The 22,527-nt window shown below is 62.0% G+C and overlaps 1 protein-coding gene across 1 annotated transcript in view; it reads left to right on the top strand.

The window, feature by feature from the left end:
- Positions 1-944: 944 nt before the first annotated feature.
- The window catches only part of WNT3 (Wnt family member 3), a 35,374-nt gene continuing 13,791 nt past the window's right edge, over positions 945-22,527 (top strand). The window contains exon 1 of the mRNA XM_051825040.3: positions 945-1,220. Coding sequence (XP_051681000.1) covers positions 1,141-1,220 — 80 coding nt within the window. The 5' untranslated portion in view covers positions 945-1,140. The remainder of the gene's footprint in view (positions 1,221-22,527) is intronic.

The following is a 22,527-nucleotide window of genomic DNA, read 5'->3' as shown; positions in this document are numbered from 1 at the left end:
CACCCCAGGTGCTCAGGAAGGACTGCAAGAGCGTTTTTCTTTATGGGAAAGGTGGGATCCTGGGACGCGTTTGGTGTCCACACGGCAAGCCCCCAGCCCCCTCACAGTAGAAGGGCCCGGCCGGCAGGAGGGTTGGGTTGGGCCGGTCCGGGGGTCCTGCGGGGCCGCAAGTACCTCCGAGGACTCCAAATGGTGCGGCCCCAAAATCTAAACGGGGCTGCGGGTCTCGGGCTTCGGCCGAGCCCCTGGAGGAGGAGAAAGTGGCCGACTGGGCCGGCAGGAAATGCAAGTGGCCGCCGGTGTCAGCTGCAGGAAATGCAAAGGCAGCAGGAGGTCCCGATACCGATCTGATCCCTGACAAAAGACTCGGATGACACTCGACTCCGTCCCCCGGCGCCGCCCGCGGCCAGACCTTCGAGCCTCGCAGAATCTTCCGCGCGCCGCCCCGACACCCGGGAGGCGGCTTCCCGCGGGCTCGCGAGGCCGCCTCCGGGGAGGGGCTGCCTTTCCCGCCCCCCGCCCCACCCCATCCCACCCCACCCCCGGCCCCGACTTGCCCGAGCCGGGCTTCGGGCAACACCCCTGTGCTTGCTGCCCCCCAACGCCCCCCGCGGGCTCGAGTCCCCCGGGGGTCGCGGCCCCTAGCCGGCCACGGCGGCCGCCCCCCCCGCCCCCACCGGCCGCCCACGTGAGCGACGAGCCAGAACCCCAGCTCCGGGACCCGACCGGCGGGGGGGCCGCGGCGCTGCAGGGCCAGCCCAGGGCCCAGCGGGCCGCGGCCCCCGCCCCCACCGGCCCCGAGGCCCCGCCGTGCCGGGGCGCGGGCTCTGCCCAAGTTTGCTGGGCGATGCCCTGCGCCGAGCCGACTTGTGGGCCGGGCGGGAGGGGCTCGTGATTGACAGGCCGAACTCGAGACTCATCTCTTACCTTAGGCCGCGGGCGCTGATTGGCTGCGCGCTGACATCCTCAGACCCGGCTGCTCCGCGTTGGGCTTGAGAGGGGGGCGGCCGCGGGCGGAGGTGCGCTCCTGACAAGCCCGAAAGTCATTTCCAACCTCAAGTGGACTTTGTTCCAACTATTGGGGGCGTCGCTGCCCCTCTTCATGGTCGCGGGCAAACTTCCTCCTCGGCGCCGCTTCCAATGGAGCCCCACCTGCTCCGGCTGCTCCTCGGCCTGCTGCTCGGTGGCACCAGGGCCCTCGCCGGCTACCCAATTTGGTGGTAAGACTCGCCCGCCGCGCGCGCGCCGCCGACCTCCCCGTCGCGCCCTGGGGAGCCGAAGGGCGCCGGCCGGGGTGGGGGTCGCCTGCTTTCGTGCCCCCTCGCAGCCCCCAGCGCGCCCAGCCCTCCTGGGTCTCCGCGCCGCTGTCGCCTTCGGAATCCAACTCCTGGCTTCTCTGGGAAGCACACCATTTTCCTTGCCACCCGCCGCGGAGCCTTAGGACTTTCCCCATCTCGGGAGGGCTCTGGGTCTCGGAGCCCAGCCCGCTCGCCCAACCCCAGGCTGGGGGCCCTGGAATACCCCCGCTTGCTGGCCCTTGCCTCTCGGGAGGTCCGGCGCCCACCCCCGGGGCCCAGCCACTCCTCTTCTCCATTTTGGGGTCTTCATGGGCAGAAGCATCCTGTCCCTGCGCTGCGGCTCCTCCATCCTCCACCGGCGCCTCCATCGAGGGGCTGCATCCACAATAAGCCCCTTCCCCTTGGTCGTGCAGACCCCACCGGCCTCAGGGACCACGGGGCAGGGGAGTGGAGGGTCTCGGCAGGTCTCCCTCTCCACCGCTCTGGATTCATCCCGTGCCTCCAAAGTGCGTATGGGCTTTGCTGCTCCGAGATGCCATTGAATGAGAATTTTATTCATTTCTCGCCTATTCCACCCCAGCCACGGGGGCTCCTTGGACCTGTAGTTGTCCTGGAGGCGCAGGCTTGTTGTTCTTTGCCCAGCACCGCAATTCTCCATGTCACATTCATCCCTTTTGGAAAACCAAAGACTGGAGAGAAAGGGGAGGGAGACGCAGATACAAAAGACATTTCAGTAAATAAGGCCGGGGGACCGGGTGCAGCACCTGGGGGGCTGTGCATGCTTGGGGGCGCCGGCTCCAGGGAGTCCCCTTGTTTCCCAAGCGGCCCCTCGCTACCCCCCCCCCAACTTGCAGGTCCCAGGGGCCAGAGGGGAAGACGCACAGAAACCAGTTCTCTAAATTACACCCGCCTCTCCCCGGTCGCCAGCCCCCTGCATTCCGGAAAACTTTAATTAAAGAATCTTCCCCCTCCTGGACGGAGGAGAGCCTCGGCCCGGGGCTGGGAGGCGAGGAGGAAGAATTTGGGATCCGTGGGAAGTGGGGCCGTGGCCCCTGTGGTGCGGGTGCGGATCGGGGAGGAGGACCGGCAGGGTGCAGCACAGCCGGCGTGAGCCCCGCTCTCCTTGCCTGCCACCCCCAGCCCAGCCAGCGGCATCTGGGGGCACCCCCACTCCTCCTCCAGTTGTTTGGGGGCATCAGCAGCATTGGTGTCTGGGAGTCTCTGGGAGGGGGCGTGAGGGTGAGAGGAACGGGCCACAGCCCAGGGCTCTGTCTGGAGGGTGCTGGGGTTTGCACACCCAAGGGAAGTCTTTCTTCTGCCCAGCCCACCCTCCCCTGTGGCGCCAGACCGGCCTGAGACCTCCCCGGGGCAACCATGGATTCAGGGTGGGGAATCGGCCAGTGCGGGGAGGTGGGGTGCCTTTCCGACCCTCTCCCATCCCAGGGCCAAGGCCTTGCTGTCCTTTGCAGATGTAGGGGGAGGGTAGGAGGAGAAGGCTTGCCGCCTTGGAAGTGGCAGGGACCTGAGAAAGAGCCAGGGGCTGGGGTGGGGGGGCGGTCCCCTACCCTGTGAGCCGGAGGAGAGTACTTCCTGGGCCAAGGTGGGGATGGGGCTGAGGCTGCGGTGGCGGCAGTGGCAGGGTCTGGTCTGCAATGGGGTCTCCAGAGCGGCTGGATGGGGCCACCGGGCAAACCTGGGAGACGGATACCGGGTCCTAGTGCAGTGCTGCGGGCATGGCTTGTTTGGGGTGGGGGGGGACAGGGACGGCGCTTTGTCTGAGCTGAGACAAGACGTGTGTGTGTGTGTGTGTGTGTGTGTGAAAGAGAGAGAGAGGTCGGTCGGTCATGAGTGTGTTCATGACTGGGCATGTGTGTGAGTGCGTGAGTGTGCGTGCCTGCACGCGTGGCTTCGTGACCGTGTAGGAGGAAAGCCCCACAGATGTCTTTGTGCACGAGCATCACTGCTCGTGGCCATGACCTGGCTGTGCTGTGAGTGTGAGAGTGGGCCTCATGTCTGTGGCCGTGCGAAGGCCCGGCCCCGCTCTGCCTGCGACCCTGTCCCCTCCGGCCGGTGACCGTGGCTGCGCCCGTGGCTGCAGGGCTGTGCTCATGTTTGCAGGCATGGGACCTGTCAGGGGGGAGTGACACCTGAGCTCGGGTGCTTGGTGGGCATTGGTGGCCGTGGAGGGATGGGCGGGCACAAAGCAAGGGTCTCGGGAGGTGGTTGCGGGGGGCACAGCTGATCCGGGTTCCCAGCGCCTTCCTCGGCACCCGCTTGTTCTGCGTTCTGGGACTCTGGCCGCCGGCTCTCCTGTCTGAGGTCCCCTTTCTGTGCTCTGGGAGCTGGCGCAGAGGCCGGTCCCCGTGTCAGGGTCTCAGACCCCCACTCCCACTCTGCAGCCAGATTCCAGTCCTCCCAGCCTCTGAGCCCATCACCCTCTTGGCCCACGCAGCTCAAAGAGTCCCCCGGGGGAGGGGCTCACTGGGATTCTGTGTATGCCACCCCTGCGGGACAGCCCCGCACCCCTGCCCCCCGGAAGCCGACCCTGCTCAGGCCTGTGCCCCAAGAGCTAAAAGGGGCCTCAGACAGACCCTCCTGGAAGCAGGGGCAGAGCTGGGGCTGGGAGCGGTGACAGAGCCCTGATTTCTAGAATTCTCCTTGTCAGTCCCAGTTAGCTCCTGGTGGAGAAACTTGTCTTTCTTCCCCTTGGGGATGGGGGGGTGGGAAATGAACCTATGGCATGAGGGCCTAGCCCAGCGCCTGCCGCATTCCAGAGGGGCCTGCCCGGGTCGGGCGTCCCGGTGACCACTGTGACCGAGGAGCAGGGACCCACCTGGGCCCTGTTGTCTCACCTTCCACTCAGCCACCAGCCTGCCTCGGCTCACAGCGTGGGTGGAAGCCTTTTGCCAAGGACATAGGCAGGGAGCTGGGAAGTAGGACGCCTGAGATCCCCTCCGTCGCCCCAGGACTCATCCCTAGCAGAGGCCCTGCCTCAGTGTCCCCGGCAACCGCCCCCGCCCACTCCCATCTCCACCGGCCCTTCAGAGGCTGGTGAACATGTCCAGTCAAACCCCGTGGGGGTCAGTGGGCTGGGCCCAGGGAGGCACCTGGAGCCTGCCGGGGAGGAAGGCCCCGGGCCAGGTGTTAACACTTGTAACAGGCAGGAATTACAGCCGGCTGGAGCTGAGCTGGCTGGAGACTGTTCATCCCACAGACAGACAGACAGACAGATGGGCAGATACCAGATCGGATGGCCGGGCTTTCACCGGGTGGTCTCCCCCCCCCCCCCAGCACCCCTACCCCTGGGGGCAGGCTTCCCCCTGGGGGAATGTGGAGGGGAAATTGACTGGGGTCTCTTGGGAGTGAGTTAACAGAGCTCCTGTCCATCCCACCCCCATTGTGGGCGGGGCTTCTGTGTCCCAAGGGAGCAAAATCAGTGGCTGATCTGTTGGCATTCTTCTGACAGGATCACATTTGGTTAAAAAAAGGAAAACAGGTCAAACGTTATAATAATACCAAGCCGAGCTGTGCTCTGTCCTTAGAAGAACCTGCTTTAAGGGGTGGGAGGAGGCGTGGGGGAAGGGGCTGCCACCAGGGACAGTCCTCCCAGAGTCAGTCTGCAGCCTTGTCTCTCTAGGGGCCAAGAGGGGAGCCCCGGGTGGAGCCTGGGCCCTCAGCCCCTCAGCCCTGAGCAGCCGCGCCAGGGATATCTGGCCCCCACCAAGGGGACAGGAGCTGGGCTTGGGCGCCAAGTCCTTTAGCAGGCACCTGCCGCTGCCTCCCCGGTGGCCGACCCAGCCAGATCCAACTCTGGCATCTGGGTTCATGACAGGTGGGGAAATGGAGGCAGCCAGCGGGGGTGTGTGTGGCAGCCCCCCCCCCCCGGCTGGCATCTCTCAGCCACTCACTGCACGGGGAGCTGTGGCCCGGGGCTGTCTCGAGACTTGCAAGGGGTCTCCTTGGTCTGGGTAGGAGGTGAGGAGCCTGGGCTCCAGGGGCAGAGGTGACTGCCTTCCGAGCGAGCGGCCAGCGACCCTCGCAGGGACACAGTTGGGACAGAGGAAGATTCTTCCGGCCTCAGGGTATGGGGCCCCTGGGCCGAGGAGGGCCTTTCCCACCCCGGGTGAGCCCCAGGGGCCCCCTAAAGCCCCAGAGGAGGGAGGAGCGGTGGTGGTGCTGCCTTCAGTGAGGCAGAGTGTGCCTGACCCCGCTCCCGGGGTTCCAGGGTCCTGTGTGCTGCAAACTGCTCGGAGCTGCCATGGGGGAACCTGAGTCTGGGTTCTGGCTTTGGCTCCCCCCAGCCCCGCGGGTCCTCCGAGCTTCAAGTCCCCAGGGCTCTGGCGGGGGCCAGCCTGGTCCCTGTGAAGCGTGGATGTCCACGCCTTCAGCCCGGCAACTCCTCCAGATCCAAACCCCAGCACTGGTTGCCCGCTGCTGCCAAGCCAGTCCCCAGACACCGGCCTCGCCAGCCTGGCCAGCCTGGCCCCGCACATTCGCACCTGGCTGTAACCTCGCAGGGCCAGTTCCCCTCTCGAAGCCCCAGTCTGTCTTTCTGTGAAATGAACCTACCTCGCAGGGCTACTGTGAAAATTAAATGAGTAAATGCATGTGCAGCTCTTAAAGTGGTGCTTCTATAAGTACTGTTGAAGGGTTAGCTATTTTACCCGCTCTCTACAGACTATCAGCTAAAGTCCTAAATCCAGATTTGCCTCTTCCAAGAAGCCCTACTAGATTGGCCTCACCTGGCTCTGTTTTCCTCTCTGCAGAGCCAGCTGGTCTCCTAATGCTTGGCACTGGTGACCACGAGCCTGCAGCTTCTTTCTCAAGCAGTGGGCCAGACGAACTTAACCCTCAGCTCCTTGCCTGCCTGGGAAGGCGGGGGGCGGGGGTGGACAGGGTGGAGAAGGTGCTCCAGTCTCCCCTAATCCTTTCCCACCCCACCGTCTGCCAGACTCTCGCAGCCTCTGCCATTTCCAGTTGGGACCTGGAGCTACCTGGGGCTGGCCTGGGAGGGGGCGGGGAGCAGGCTCCCAGGGGGCGTGGCGGCAGGGCTGCTCTAGGGGCTGAGAGATGATTCAGAGGGTGATTTATAGACGGAAGGCAGAAAGCTTGGCTCCTAGCTGAGGCCGCTGCTTAATTACATTCTTTGGGGGGCGGAGGTATGTGTGGGGCGGTCTCATCCCTGTGGCTGTCCCGGCTCCAAGCGCGGTCCCTCTTTCTCCTGCTGCCAGAGGGAATTCCCTGCACTCAGCCAGAGAGAGAGAGAGAGAGAGAGAGAGAGAGAGAGAGGCTCGCCCAGAAGAGCAGGAACAGGCCCTGGGGTGGAGACGGTGGGAGAGAGGGAGGAGGCAGAGGCCCATGGAGACGGGCTGGGAAGTGGCTGTGCTGGGAGGATCCCTGGGCTCCTCTCTCCACTTCTGGGCAGGTGAAGAGCTAGCGCACCTGGGTAGAGGGTTTCTAGAACCTTCCGAGTGGCAGCTCCAGGGCCCTGTCCTACGGCTGCCTCTGAAAGCCTTCCTTGCAGTTCATTCCTTTTCTGTGGCTTGGTTCTCAGCCCCCCACGCTCAGGCCTGAAAGCCAGTTCCTTGGTGTTGGCAGCCTGCGGTGGGGAGCGCACAGTGGCCTCAGGCCGTGCGGGCGGGGTTGGCCAGCCTGGGTTAGGCTCCTGTCTGCAGCCTGGTCTGTGCTGTTGACTAGCAGGCCCGTTCTGTTGCGTTCCTTGCTGTGTGGACACCTGCAGCCCCAGTGTTCACACTGACCGGCGTCGTGACGCCTGTGCAATGCCACGGGGACGCCGAGAAGCCTCGCTGCTCCATCCTGAGGCTGCACAGGTGCGGGCGGGCCGGCAGTGTCTCTCTGTCTGCCTGCTGCTTGGTTCGCACAGCCGGGGGCAGTTGGCAGGGGTCAGGGTGGGGACACTAGACAGCTCCCTGGTTCCCCCTGAGGCGGGCCCTCTCAAGATGGCCTCATTAGGTGTGTGGAGTGAATTCCAGAAATGTCAGGCACACCCATACATCTAGGGGAAGGATGGAGGCGCGGACGCGTGCTAGGGACAGGAAGGGGCAGTGAGGGCGGGGCGGAGGGGCCGGGGGACTGGGCTCAGGTGTGCTGTTGGGCCTCGTGGGGGCGCTGGATAAGCTGCTGACCGTGGGTTTCCAGCTCTGGGGTCTTGCCCTGTTCTACACGCAGGTCACCCTGGAGACTGGCTCTGTGCGGTTGGGGAGGGGCAGCACTGTGTTGTCAAACAGCTGGCAGAGCCCAGGCACGTCCTGAACCTCCCCGGGCCTCGGCTTTCTCACCTGCAAAATGGACGATGATGGTAACACAGCCGCTTCCCCTGCAGGCAAGTGAGCTTTGCAAAAGCTCCCGCAGAAGGTGCCAGGAATGGTGCGGCGGGACCCCGAGACTCTGAGCTGCAGGAATTTGCATTTCTAGCAGAGGAGAAGGGAGGGGCAGGCTCCCTGAGGAGCGAGCAGGGGTCTCAGCTCTGCGGCCAAGTGGCCCCAGGACCTGCCCAGCTTTCCAGGGCCCAGGGCATAGGGCCTGGCCATCCTCCTGGGCTGCTGTAGAGACCGAAGGCCCACAGGCCTGAGCTGGGCCAAGCAGGTCACAGAGCGGCGATTCCGACCAGATGGCAAGGCAGGGGTTTGGGGGAAAAGGGCTCTTCTGAGACCCGCCAGGAAAGGCCTGGTGCCCGGGGAGATGGGTGCAGACCACTGAGCTGGAAACCTGGGGGGACGAGGTGTGTCTGTGCCGCTGAGGGGGCTGGGGGCTGCAGGACCCTGCGCCCAGGTCCGTGGGGCGGGCCACTCTGTGACACCCGCCCCCCGCGCAGAGACCCACTTATCTGCCGAGCCAGGGCCAGCGGCCAGGCATGCAGATCGGGGCTCAGGGTGCTGGTGAGCAGGCCCCGCCCCCACCCAGCGCCTCGCCACTTGTCTTCCTAACTCGCAGTTCTGAGGGTGTCACTCCTCTGCTCTAAAGCCCGTGTCCAGCACGGAGGCTCCGCCTACCTACGCAGCCAGCTCGAGCCCCCAGCGTCCCACAGCCACGGGGAGATGGACCTCTGCCCCCTCCTCGCTCGGGGAGAACGCGCTCCTCAGCTGACCAGCAGGTCAGACGCGTGCTCTGCCCAGCTCGGACCCTGCTTGGCTCGGGTCATAGGGCTGACAGCCCTGCCCTGCGGAGGCCCTCAGGTCTCCCAAGGTGCTGGGACCCTGGATCTCAGCAGGCAGCCTGGAGAGAGCTCCTGTGCCCCTGGGTTTCTCTTTCCTGGGCCAGCTCCTTGGCAAAGATCTCCTATTTGGGTGCTGTTTTCTCTCTCAAGATCACTGCGCGTATCTTGCTTAGGGGCTGAGGCCTTTAGCTCTAAGATCGCCATTGGCAGGACTGGTGCCGCGCATGCGCAGGAAGAGGCCCTTGTGTCGCTGAGCAGGTGTGGTGCACTGATCTGCCCACGCCGCAATCCAGAGCCTGATCCATCCCCTCCTACCCGTGAGGGCACAAGGCGCCGCACGTGCTCCGTGCAGGGAGCCTTGGGGTCTACCTCCTGTGGGGCCCAAAGACTTTTTCCTTCCAGCACCTTCTAGGCCCAAAGTGGTCTCCTTATTTAAGAATTTGCTTATTCATGGTTTGGAGGCAAGATTACCCTTGACCTTCAACTTGAAGGCTGTTACTTTGGTTTTAGGGATGCTGTTTGGGAACCTCTGAGAAGTGTCTTCTTCGGGGGTATGCAGAGTCGCTGGGGTGCTCTCCACACCATCAGGCCGACAGCCGGGACCGGGCTGCTGGCAGTGGTGGCCCTGTGGGCATCTTGCTGCCCCTGGAGTGAAGGGGGAGTGACCTTGGCTGAACCTGGGCTTCCGGGGCCTCACTTTTCTCACCAGGGAAACGAGAAGGAGCTCAGGCAGGGATCTCCATGATGACTTTCAGCTGCTTCCTTTGCACCTGGTCCCCGGCATGCACACACCGGAAAGCAGCTGCACCGGACCCTCTTTCTTGCCTGATCCCACTTCTTGGAGGAGTCTGTCTTTCTTTCTTTCTTTCTTTCTTTCTTTCTTTCTTTCTTTCTTTCTTATTATTTATTTATTTATTTATTTATTTATTTATTTGAAAGGCAGAGGCAGAAGGAGAGAGAGAGAGAGGTCTTCCATTTACTGGTTCACTCCCCAAATGACCGCACCAGCCAGAGCTGCGCCGACCCGGAGCCAGGAGCCAGGAACCTCTTCTGGGTCTCCTATGTGGGTGCAGGGGCCCAAGGCTTGGGCCATCTTCTGCTGCAACCTCAGGGCATAGCAGAGAGCTGGATCGGAAGTGGAGCAGCCAGGAATCGAACCAGTGCCCATATGGGATACCAGCACTGGCAGATGGCAGCTTTGCCTGCTATGCCACAGCGCCAGCCTCTTGGGGGAGTATTTCTGATAGATAATTTTTCACTTGATTTTTGCAAGTCAACATGCAGCTCTGTTCCTCCCTAAGGAACGAGCACACTTTCTCCTTTTTGATCAAGTGTGCTGCCTTTATGTGCTACTATTGGGAATCCCAGAGTTCAGTCCATGCTCCTGCATGGCCTTAAACTTACAGCTGCGCCCTTGTTCCGGCAGTGGCCTTGAATGGCACGTCTGTCTGCTCCTTTACCTGGACCTTGCCTTTCTGTGTTCCGTTTGCCTTTCATCTGCTGGGGTTTGTGTTTTATGCTCCTTGAGGGCAGGCACCAGCCTTGTATTGTGTGGGCAGCTCTTTGTCTGTACCTGTCAGCTGCTTCCACTCCTTTCTGGAAAGAGGCAGGCACACAGGACGGGAAAGCAGAGTAGACATTGCCCTGTCGGGGAGGGGCCCGGCTGGCTGCCCTTCGGTTGGGAGAATCCCGTGGTTTTCTTTAGCATCAGCCTGTCTGGAGCCTACAGAAGTCTCGTGTTCAAGAAAGTCGCCATCCTTTCCTTCCCTCATGGTCTGCTCCTTCTAACCGGACAACAGCACCTGCTGTCTCTCCTGGGAGTCTCTCTCCAGCCAATGGCCAGAGGGAGGCCCAGATGGCACAGGCTGAGCAGCAGGGCCCTCGCCACCGGCTCAGGCCCTTCCCTGGCTCCCAGCACGGCTGGAGCCTCAAGGTGGCGTGGAGGAGCATGGCCAGCGAGGGAGGACCTGGGGCCTCCTGGGTCCTGGCCCCTCTCAGCTGCTTCTGCCCATGGACAGCGCCTCTAGAGAGCCCTGGTCCTGGTGCCTGCTTTGAGTGGGCTCACAGAGTGCCCGACCCCGTGTGCCAGGTCCTCCGTCCCACCCACCTGCAGCATCTGCAGGGAGAGCTTCCAGGGTCTTTCTTAGCCACCTGTTAAGAGAGGGGTCCATGAACTCGGGACGCACTGTCCTCAAAGCCAGAGCAGCTCCATCCCCGATTTGCCTGTGAGGGGACTGACGCGCAAACAGCCCCAGCGAGTAAGGAGCTAGGAAGGTGGTGGGGTCCAGGCTTCAACAGGTGGCAGGCAGCCCGCGGTCCGTGCTGCGCCCGCGTCCCAGGACTCGGCCTGCCGGTCACTCCGGGAGACGGCTACTCTTGTTATCCCCATTTCACAGATGGGAACCTGAAGCTTTGGGAGGGCGTCTCCCCAGCCTGGGGCTCCTCAGCTGGTGAACCGTGACACAGCGGCCCCGAGCCAGGTCCAGCAGGCCTCACGGACCCTTGGACGTCACCCCCTGTCACCGTGGCCAGGAAGACCTTCCTGAGGTCTGACTGAGGTCTCTCCCTACTCTCAGGGCTGTGAAGGTCACTGCAGGTTGTGGGGCCGCTCGCGAGGACCCGCTGCGTCTCTCTCCGACTCTGCTCCCCCAGGACGATGGAGGGTGCAGCTTCTGCGCACCTTGGTCCCTGCCCTCTTCCTCTTCTGACCTCTCTCCGGCTTCCTGATCCCTTGCGTGCACTGTTTGCCTTTAGCCTGGGCAAGAGGACTCTCACAGGCCACTGATGCCTCCAGCGGGGCGGGAGTCAGGCTCAGAGCTCCTGGTCAGCCCAGCCGGGCCCAGGGTCCCCAGGGCTCCTGCCCTGTGGCTGTGGCTGTAGGTCCATCTCTGAGCCACACAGGCCTGTGCCTGGGACACACCTCCTGAGGGGCGGACACAGTGCAGGTGGCCAGAGGCGTGGTCAAGGCCATTTTCAGCGGCTGAGGCAGGGGTACCCAGGGTGAGGTGGAGGGGGCGAGCGGCTGACAGCTGGGCCCCATGTCACCATCTCCCGCTCGGGCTTGGGGATGAGCCGGCCTTCCAGAGAGAGAGAAGTTGGCTGAACTCGGGCCTTGCCTTCCCGGCTCTCAGCCTCAGGGGCGCTCCCTTTCTGTCTGCTCTGTCCGGGGGCAGAAGAGGCCTCGGAGCCTGGCCCTCCTGCCCACAGGCTCGCTCTGTGACCTGGTGCGGCTCTCCCAGGTCAGGCCTGGCTTGGGTGGCCCACAGGCCCAGCTCCGCGAGGTTCTGCTTTCATATCCAGGTGACCTTAACCTCTGCGAGGCTCAGTTTTCTCTCTGTAAAATGGGATCACGCGGCCGCCGTGAGGATGAAAGGGCGGAACGCAGGAGAGACGGCGAGCTCTGGCGTCTGGGCAGTGAGTAAGCCGTGCATTTTGCCATCATTAAGCTCTTTTATTGTTTGTGCTGCGCCTCCCAGCCCCATGCCCTTGCGTGGGCCCCCGCCTTTCCCCGTGGCTCTGTGAACTGTGCGTTCCTCAGAACACACTCCAGGCACTGCGTGGTCCTTGGCGCTGCCTCCCTTCAGCACCTGGCCCCAGCCCAGTCCCTTCTAGGGGTTTCTGCTCCACTGACCACACTGTGAGCCACCTGTGGGTGGGGCCGGGTGTCTGTGGTCCTTGTGCTCACCTGAGCCAAGCACGGGGCTCCCAGAGAGTCCTCAGATGACAGGATCCTGCAGGGAGCCGGTCACGTGCTGGGCACGGGGCCCAGTCTCCCTGCCTGTCTGGATCCCCGTGCCCCCGTGAGGCCACCCACCCGGGCAGACCCTCGGGCCGGTCTCCTGCGTGATCTAGTGCTCTCGGCCACCTCTTTGTCGCACCTGTCTTGTCTTCTCGTGCTGGTCGGGTCGTGTCGGGTCCCTGGGAGCCTGGCGCTTCACCCTTGGCATTGAAGGAGCGGCTAGGATTCTGCTGATGGCCGATGAGTCAGCCTCCTTCCCACACAAGCTCAAGTCCAGGCTCTGTTCCCACTCTCTGGGACAGCGTTTCCCTCGCTCTGTGATCTCCCTGCGGGCCCAGCCCTGAGCGTCTGGCCTCTGTGCTGGGAGGCAGCCTGGCATGAGAGAGAGAGAGAGAGAGAGAGAGAGAGAGAGAGAGAGCGAGCACTCTGGGCCTGAACCAGCTGTGACGTAAATCTCAGATGTGCTACCTTGTGGCACTGGAACTTGGGTGGCTGCTGAAAGACCTCCGAGTCTCCGCTTCCTCCTCTGTAGACGGAGGTAGAAGTTGCAATGTCAGGGCCACCGTGATGGGGGGATGACGCAGTCCACAGGGACTGAGTGGAGCAGAGTCCAGGCACACCGCCAGGGGTTCCACCATGCGGCTCCCGCCCGGTCTGGCCTCCTTCAAGCAGGAAGGGCCACGCTCAGGGAAAGCCACACACTTGCACTTGGCGTGGATTTATCCCAGGTTGGTGACCTCTCTGAAGACAGGAGCTGCGAGTGGCGCCCGACAGAAGTCCGTGACTCAGTGGCTCCAAGGCAGTGGGGACTGTGGCATGGCCCGACCTGTGTCCTGATCGGCCAAGGCACTCACAAAAGGCTGCCGCTCCCTGGAAGGTGCAGTGGCTCCGGGGACTTCTATCAGGGTCTCAAGGACTGGGCTGTGTGACTTCAGTGTGAGCGTGCTCAGTGGCCGTGACCCTGGCCATTTCCACCTGCACAGCTGAGGGTCCTGGGAGGCCAAGGGAGGGAGCCACTGTGTCCACCCAACCTTTAGGTGCAAGGGGCCTGCCCAGCTGTGAGAAGAGACGTCCAAGTGAGGAAGGATTGGTGCGCTGGTGCATGGCTGTCGTGCAAGCTGTAGCTCTGTAACTCCTGACACCACTGGAGGGGAAGCCCAGACGTGGCCCCAGCACCGGCACCGTCTCTGTGGGATCCTGCTCACCCCACCCCATCTCCCTCCACACCTGAGTTTTGCATATTCACTCCATTACTTTAGAATAGTGGCTCTCCGGGATAAGAATGCCCAAGCAATGGTTTTGCGCGTCATTCGCAGTGTAAGCGCAGTGTTAGACTGCGCTTGGTTTTCCACAATCTGCTCGTTTCTATCATTCCCACGCTGCTCTGTGTTCAGGGCCGCGTGCGGCTCCGCGTTCAGGGCTGCGTGTTCAGGGCCGCGTGCCGCTCAGTGTTCTGCACCCGCCACAGTTGTCACTCCCGTCTCCCGGGCGCGGAGCTGCATCTCGTGGTGAGCGTGGGCCGTGGTGCATGTGGGGTGCATTGTCCGTGGGGCTTCCTACTTGCCAGTGGATCTCCAGGTTGAGGGGTGCAAACCTCCTGCTTCACAAGTTGATGCCAGCTGTTTTCTAAATCCCAGTTTTGGGGTCTCTGGTCTCTCGAGGCCCTGCAGCCCGCCGTGAGGCAAACCCCCTGCTGAGGACTCCACTTCCCAGGCCCCCCCCCCCGCCCCCGCTGTCTTTCAGACGCCCCCTCTACTGAAAACTCCCTCCCTTCCCACCTCCACCTGCTCCCTAACTTCCCGGGATCTTTCCCAGTTCAGCTTAGAGCTGCCTCCCTCCACTCCCCGGCTCCTGCCCACGTCCCCAGGTAGGCGGTCTCTCCTGAGGGGGGCTCCTGGGGGCAAATGCAGGACCAGCCCCTGCTGCTGGTTGGAATCCTGCTGGGATGAGTCTGGTTTTCTTGTCTCTAACCTGTTTTCCCAAAGTGTTTAACCCAGAAGGCTTTTCCTCCCTGGGGAACAACCATGACCCCCATTTGGAAAACGCCGTCTACAAGATCGCCTTGTCCCGTCTCTCTCTCTCTCTTTCTTTTTTTAAGATTTATTTATTTATTTGAGTTACACAGAGAGAGGAGAGGCAGAGAGAGAGAGGTCTTCCATTGGCTGGTTCACTCCCCAATTGGCCACAATGGCCGGAGCTGTGCCGATCTGAAGCCAGGAGCCAGGTGCTTCCTCCTGGTCTCCCAAGCGGGTGCAGGGGCCCAAGCACTTGGGCCATCCTCCACTGCTTTTCCAGGCCATAGCAGAGAGCTGGATCAGAAGAGGAGCAGCTGGACTAGAACCAGCGCCCCTATGGGATGCCGACGCTTCAGGCCAGGGTTTTAACCCGCTGCACCACAGCGCCAGCCCGGCCCCTCGCATCCCTTTCGAATGTCAGTCCCTGTGGTCTTGTTTTGCTCAGCCCCCAGGCTATGATTCCGCTGACTTTTCCCCCAGGCGTCCCCTAGGTGGGTGAGTGGTGCAGGGCTTCAGTTGAGTGAGTGAATGTGTTCATGAGGGAACGAATGAGCCGGCCCCGGGGCTGGAGCCTTCCTCCTGTGGTGCAGTCAGGAACCAGGCGCGGACCGTGGACCATGGACCATGGACCGTGTACTGTGTACCGTATCTCTACCCCAGGGAGCTCCAGCTCTCATGACGTTTCTACGCACCTGTGCCCGGCACACCCTCTCGCCCGCAGGCCTCCTCTCCTGTCACTCCCTCTGTCACCCGTGGGGCTGGGAGCCTCTCTAGCCTCTGCATTCCAATGAGTCTGGGGTCAGAACCCAGCTGCCAGGGGGCTCTGTCATCCCCCTCCTTCCCAGGGAGCAGAGAGCCCTGTGGTTAGGTCTGCAGGCTCTGGAGCCAGCCCGGCCGTGTCCCCGATGACCTGGGCGGCTTTGGCCAGTGCCTGCCTCAGTTTCCCCATCCGGGCGGCGGTGACGATAGCATTAAATGAGTCAGTACATGGAAAGCACATGCAGCAGGTGGCAGTGGGCTCCATCAGTGCCGTGGCAGTAGCATTCATTGTGCACCTTCTGCATGCCAGGGACCGTGACGAGAGCTCTCTGTATGTCATTCCGTCTCTCCTCCCTGTGGCCTCTTTGCAGTGGGTGATGTTTACCTTTTTCTGATTCGGAGGCTGAGCCCTCCCTAAGGAAGACATGGCAGGGAGCCACGGGATCGGGATTCAGGTGAGCCCGGCTACCGCCCCTGGGCCTGGGCAGCTCCTCTCCTTGGTCATGACCATGACTACGCTGACAACCTGGGCACCTGTAAGGTTTTTATTTATTTATTTTTAGATTAATTAATTTATTTGAAAGGCAGAGTTACAGAGAGGAAGAGGCAGAGAGAGGGAGAGAGAGAGAGAGAGAGAGAGAGAGAGAGAGAGAGAGGTCTTCCATCCGCTGGTTCACTCCCTAGATGGCCGCAACGGCCGGAGCTGGGCTGATCTGAAGCCAGGAGCCAGGAGCTTCTAGGTCTCCCACATGGGTGTGGGGGCCCGAGGACTTGGGCTGCTTTCCCAGGCCATAGCAGAGAGCTGGATCAGAAGTGGAGCAGCCGGGACTGGAACCAGCACCCATATGGGATGCCGGCACTGCAGGTGGCGGCTTTACCCGCTACGCCACAGCGCTGGCCCCACCTGTAAGTTTTAAAACTGTACTCATGCTCCCCAGGTTAGAAACCCATGGCACTTTGGGGATGGCTTTTATGCACGTGTGTGTGTGTGTGTGTGTGCGTGTGCGAGAGAGAGAGAGAGAGAGAGAGAGAGAGAGAGAGAGAGAGGAGTTACTGGAGATCTCAGCACCTTCATGGTGGATCCAGGAAGACAGAGCTGCTGGGGCGGGGGCTCCTCACCTGGGACCACCGGCAGAGGGAACGCCTCGGGCCAGCAGTGCTGCAGAGCAGGCAGAGGCTCCTGGAGTCACTCTTGGTGTCACCATCTCAGACCCTTGTACAGGGCCACGGGTGTCAGGACTGCGGCAGGCAGGACATCTGTGGGGACTTTGACCCAGGCAGGTGATCTGGGCTGGAGGCAGGCAAATTCCTGGGGCCAGGAGCCACCATCAGGGCTTTCCCCTGGTACTGGGGATGGGGAGCCAGGCCTGACTCAGGGGGCCACGCTGGGATCCCTTTGCCCGCGTGCCAGCTGGCCAGGACCCCGCAGGCTGACTCCATGTCGGAGGGTCACTGTCCTCTTCCTTCCACACTGGCCAGGGCTCTATTCCACGCCATCCACACTTCCGGCTGCATGACAGGAGGGTGTGTGGGGGCCTGGGCAGAGGGGCTGGACATGCCGGGGTGGGGCAGGAGGTGTGGGACAGACGTGCCAGTGGCTGGCCGAGGTGGAGCCCAGAAGGCTGGGGCTTTGGTTCCAGGCAGGAGCAGGCAAGTCTCCCCCTGCACCGGGGCCCACATGGGTGGCCCAGGGGGACAAAGGTGATACAAGCAGGCGGGATGCCGCACCCATGTCAGGAGGCAGAGTTAGTTGCTCAGCGGATGAAGCACCGGGGATTCTGGGGGAGGGAGGCTGAAACCTTTCTGGACCGGGCAAAGGAGGGGATTTCTGGGGCTTTCCGGAGCCTGCAGACAGACTGGCCCCTGGGAAGACTAACCCAGCCTGAGGACTGCAAGGTGTCAGTTCCGGTTGTCACCCTCCTCCAGGTGGCACAGTGTGTCCTACGGACAAAGCAGGCTTGAATTCCACAAAGACCTGAGCCTTCCTCGCAGCTGGCAAGCACTTTGGCTGCTTAGCCCCATGCGACAGCCTTAGTTTTGTGCCCTATGCGACACACAGTCTGAGCAAGGGCACCCCAAGGCTCCTTCCGGCTGGAACAGGCTCCTGTCCCGGGGGCCAGCCCTACACAGTCCTGTGGGTCCTGTGGGATCTGAACGTATCCCCAGTCCCTCAGCCCCGGCCTCCTTCCTGGGTGCCCCTGGGTCGTGGGGTTTGGTTCCCTCCGCACCTCCTATAGGCGCTCTTGCTCGTCCGGTGTCTCCCTGCTTCCACCAGGCCGGTGGGCATCCGTCTCTGCGATCGTCCTGCCTACCCTTGAACTCACGTCCTCCAGGTTAAGGATGTGACAAAGTCGTGCCTACCCCTGTCACACCCAGCCCAGTGCAGCACACATGGCGCTGGGGACACGCACTCTGCAGGGATACGCTGGCTATCAGGGGAAGGGGGAACACCACGCAGCCAGGCGGCAGCGAATCGGGACTTGGGGTGAGGCTGCGCCTCGGCCTCCACCTGCAGCCTCAGTTTCCTTGTGGAAACAGCACCCCATCCCGGGCGCGATGCTGTGACAGGAGGCGCCTTGCAGTGTGGAAGGTGCCGGGAGCTGCGTCATCCACCCTGGCCTCCCTGGGGACCTTGGTGCCCACATCTGTCCATGTCTGCTGGGCTTGGTCGCTCAGGGCATGAACCCCCTGCCACCTCGGGTTCTCTGTGGCCACCTGAATTCATGTGTCCTCACGCACAAACTCCTCCAGCCCCCCCCCCATGAGATACCGACACATGATGCTCACGCATGACAGATCTGTGCAAACGTTCAAAAGAAAAAAGATCAATCGGCCAGGGCCCTGGCGTGTGCATTTACAGGGCTGGGAGGCCAGTGACAGCCTGAGCAACTGGACAGACCTGAGTCTTTCCTCCCACACCTCCTCCCTCCACCAGCAGACACCACGCAGACCTTGTCCTAATGAGTCTCCGTCGATGCTTTGTGGGCCGTCCCAGCACCGCCGTTCCCCAGCTGTGTGACCTCAGACAAGCCTCTTGACCTCTCTGAACACATATCACCATCCGTGCAGTGGGAATGATAATAACGTCTTTGGGGTTTTGGTAAATGAAATGGTATCTACGGAAAGTGCTTTATGCAGCCCCTGGCACGGTCAGCGCTCAGTGAATGCTGGCTGTTATGAGTGATCATAGCCATTCTTTTTAGGTTTTTGTGATTTATTTATTTATTTGAAAGGCAGAGTTCAAGAGTTCTGTCCACTGGTTCATTCCCCAAATGGCTGCAACAGCCGCAGCTGGGTCGGTCTGAAGCCAGGAGCCAGGAGCGTCTTCTAGGTCTCCCACTGGGGTGCAGGGGCCCGAGCACTTGGCCCATCTCCACTGCTCTCCCAGACACATCAGCATGGAGTTGGATGGGAAGTGGAGGAGCTGAGACTCCAGCCAGCGCCCATATGGGATGCCGACAATGTAGGTGGCGGCCTCACCCACTGCGCCACAGCGCCGGCCCCACAACAGCTATTCTGGGTGCTCCAGAAAGTAGGTTCCCTCACTACCTACTTAGCCAGGACACAGTCTTTCCTCATAATCTCATTAACCACTCTGGACCCATTATTATCTCATTCACCGCTGGGTTTGCACCTGTAAAAGCGCTCCCCAGCATTCTTTGAAGCCAGAGTGTCCCCAGGCAGGTGCCCCCTCGCCTCGTCTCCCCTGTATTTTGTGGGCGTCTCCTCCTGCGCGTGGTGACTCAGGCCTGGCCTTAGGCAGGGCACTTCCCGAGGGCACCTTTCCTGGAGCCAGTCTGCGCTGACATTTCGCTCATCTTCTTGAGCGTGTGTCGTTGGGGGCCATCTTCCGGCTTTCAATGCTCGCTCTCTGCATATGTGAACGAGGGATTTTCCTCTTCTGGCACAGTGTGCTTCTCCAGCAGCGATGTCTGTGGCACGGAGGGCTGACCAGCCGCTGGGATGCCTGCACCCTGGGTCAGAGAGCCTGGGTTTGAGTCCTGGATGCTCCACTTCTGATCCAGCTTCCTGCTAAATGCGCCCGGGAGGGCACCCACTGGGAGACCAGGTCGGAGCTCCTGGCTGCGGTGGCGCCCAGCCCTAGCTGCTGTAGGCATTTGGGGAGTGAACCAGTGGAGGGGCGATCTCTCTCTCTCTCTCCTCTTTCTCTGTCGCTCTGCCTTTCAAATAGATAAGGAAATAAATAAATCTCTAAGAAAGAAAACTAAACTGGGAAGCAGGAAGAACGGCAAACAAGAGCAGGAGACCCAGAGGGCAGGAGGCAGCCTGGAGCTCGGGTGGGGTCCACCAGAGCAGGAGCAGAGCCGAGGCGTCGAGGTGTTTTCTCCGTGGAGGCGGTGCGCGCAGCGCGGCGATGCGGGCAGGCTGTGCGCGTGGAGGCATGCCCCAACACCTCCCACCGCTGCCGGATCAAAACCGTCTGGGCAGCCGCTGCTAAGGATGCAGATTTGTGGGGATGGGGGGGTGGGGTGGGGGGAGTCAAGGCCAGGGTCTGCAGAAGAGAGAGGTGGAGGCCGACCCTTCGGCCAGGCCGGCGGGGCGGGGGCTGGGGTCAGAGGAGGAGGGGACGTCCCTGAGCGGACCCGGGCCGTGGCGTGGACAAGTCCTCGGCCTCGCTTGGGACTTGGGGCGCTGTTTCTCAATCTTAAAATTGAGGGAGGGCGGACCCCGCGGAGGGAGTGGTCCTGCGGGCGCCGAGCTCCCAACAGGTGCGGCCCCCACCGCGAAGGGGCGGATGCGCGCGAACACAGGGGCTTTGCGGAGGAATCCGCCCGCGGGACCCGGCGCCGCTGAACTTGAATGCTGCGGGTGGCTGCGGGCCGCCGCGCCTGGGGACGGGGCCGCGGGGGAGAGGCAGCTCGCTCTTCGAACTTGCGTGGACCCTCCCTGGTAGAGCCGGGAAGTCCAGGTGCAGGGCTGGGCTGTCTCACTGCGCGTGCTCAGCGCAGTGCGGGAGCCGGCGCGAGGAAACCCTCCCAGCGCTGCGGGGCAAATCCCACCTGGGAGGCGGGGCACGGGGCGCGGGAGGCCGCAGCGCCGCCCGCGCACCTGCGGGTGCCGCCCGTGTCGGCGCGTCGCGCTGCCAGGTGCCCGGCGGCTTGGCCCAGGAGTGGAACCCCCCGCGCCCTTCCCTCCAGAAACCACTGCAAGTTAGTTGGCCTGTTTGTCGTTTTTTTTTTTTTTTTTTGCAAGTTTTATTATGACAACAGTTAATCAGAAAAATAGAAAAAGTTGTGCAAAGAAAAAGCATATACACACCCGATGTAACTTTTTCTAACACTTTCCACAGTTTCTCCTCCGTTTCTCTCTCCCCCTCTCCCTCTCCCCACATGTATGGTTTGTTTTGTTTTGGCTGAACAGCCTCCAAGCCGCGTGTAAGGCTGACCCCTGACCCCGTAGCATCTTCACCACCTTTCAAAATCTTAATGATTCCTAATTTTCTCTCTCTCTTTCTCTCTCTCTGTCCCTCCCTCCCTTCCTTTCTTCCTCCTTCCTTTTAGATTTATCTTTGAAAGGCAGAGTTCCAGAGAGAGAGAGAGAGAGAGAGAGAGAGGTGTTCTATCTGCTATCTACTGGTTCACTCCCTAGTTGACCACAAGGACCAGGACTGGGTCAGGTGGAAGCCGGGAGCCTGGAAAGCCATCAGGGTCTCCCTCGTGGGTGCCGGGGCCCAAGCACTTGGGCCGTCCTCCACTGCTTTCCCGGGTCCATTAGCAGGGAGCTGGATGGGAAGTGGAGCAGCCGGGGCTTCTGTGGCCTTGCATGGGAAGCTGGCGCTGCAGCTGGTGGCTTGATCTGCTGCGCCACAACCCAGGCTAGGATTTTTCAAAGCACGTTCTTCTTGTTGGACTGTTAGGTCTCTAAGTTCGTTTTAATCTAGAAGATGGCTCCCTGGGTGCAGCATTTTTAAAATGCCTTGAGTCTTTCGCGGTGCTCAGGCCTGCGGTCTTGAGGAAAGGGCTGCCCACAGCGTGTCTCGTGGCTCCGTCCTCTGTCCCCCCTGCTCCCCACAACTGACAGCCCATCAAAGCTGCCTTAGATTCCGATGAAACGTCTCTGGCCGAGAACTTCACAGGGAAGCTTGGGTCCTCCACGTTGCGCCATCTCCTGCCGCCCTGTCGTCACGCTGCTGAGGTAGGTTTTTAACGACCCAATTTCCTACACCTCTCCCCACGCGGTCCGGTCCAGCAGGTCTGGTGCTGGAGCCCAGATGTCTGGATGCTCTCAAACACCCCAAGGGGTCTGACTGCTGTAGTACACAGCACCCCTGACCCTGGCAGCCAGCAGCTCAGGGGACGGCCTCGGCCAAGGGCACAGCGTAAGGGAGCAGGTGAGGCAGTGGAGGTAGGTGAGGTGCTCAGGGACCTGGCCCTGGCGGTTGGCGCTGTCTGCTGGCATCTGGCCCCTGCAGGGAGGGGGATGGGCTGCCTCGGGCAGCTCCAGCCTCAGTGGTGAGATCTTGCACAGCTCTGCTCCCAGTGGCCAGCATGGGGCCTGGTCAGTGTCTGCCAGGCAGGTGGCAGCCTAGGGGCCGGGAGCTGCTCTAAGCGTGAGCTCCCAGCCCAGCAGCACAGCTTTCTGTGCACCTCAGTGGCTTCTTCTGAGATCCGAGCCAAGGGAGTCCAGGCCTTGGAGCCAGCAGCTGGGTGCAAAGGCCCAGAGAGCCCTTGGCAGCCTGCGGGATTGAGGGCAGGTGCGAAGAACGGCTGGGGTTCTCAGGTGGCGCTGTTCCGTGCAGGACACAGGCAGCTGGCGGAGCAGGTGCGTGGCTCAGGACAGACAGACGAGGGAAGAGCTCCTTCTTGGCACGTCCCACTTTCAGGAGCGAGGGGCAGTCAAAGGGATTCAACCCAGTGTGGTTAGGGCTCCCCCGAGGTTTGTACGCATGCGCGAGAGTCCAGTGTGAGAAGGAGGCGGAGCCAGCAGCATCCAGGCCTGGAAGCCAGCTCCCACGGCCTCTGAGAACCAGCCGGCCTGCCCTGGGCCCTCACTTCCCCGTCTGTAGGATGGGAGGCCGGCCAGCGGTGCACACAGGGGCTCAGAGAGTCTGTGGAGAAGTGGAGCTGAGAGTCGGACTCTGAACCCCTCATAGAACATGGGGGCCGTCAGGATCAAGGTCAGGGCGGAGGAGAGCGCTATGGGGCTAAAACGATGCAGACCTGGCTTTAGAAAGGCTTACATCAGAGTTTGGATGGGGGGGGGCCTGCGAGAAAGGGACAGCGGGGTGGGGCACCTCATCCCCACCACGGGCAGCAGCGCCCACACTGGGCAGGGGCCCTCGCTTCCTGTACCCACCCTGCACGCAGGGTGTGGGCTCCACGAAGCCCAGACCTCAGATCCGTGGGACCAAGGAGTCTTCGAGAAGGGTCAATGTGGGGGAGCGAGACACAGAGGCCCACTTGCACCCTCCCCCGACCAGTGGAGGGACGCTGGGCGAGTCACGTCTGCTCTCTGGGCCTCAGTTTCCCTGGAGGAACTAGACGAGGTGAGGCCCAGGGGTGCACACAGCTTTGACAT

The sequence above is a fragment of the Oryctolagus cuniculus genome, chromosome 17 (genome assembly GCF_051225735.1).
Source record: "Oryctolagus cuniculus isolate XC-2025 breed Fujian yellow rabbit chromosome 17, ASM5122573v1, whole genome shotgun sequence".
NCBI classification, from domain to species: domain Eukaryota; kingdom Metazoa; phylum Chordata; class Mammalia; order Lagomorpha; family Leporidae; genus Oryctolagus; species Oryctolagus cuniculus.
This window is presented reverse-complemented; position numbering and strand designations above follow the sequence as displayed.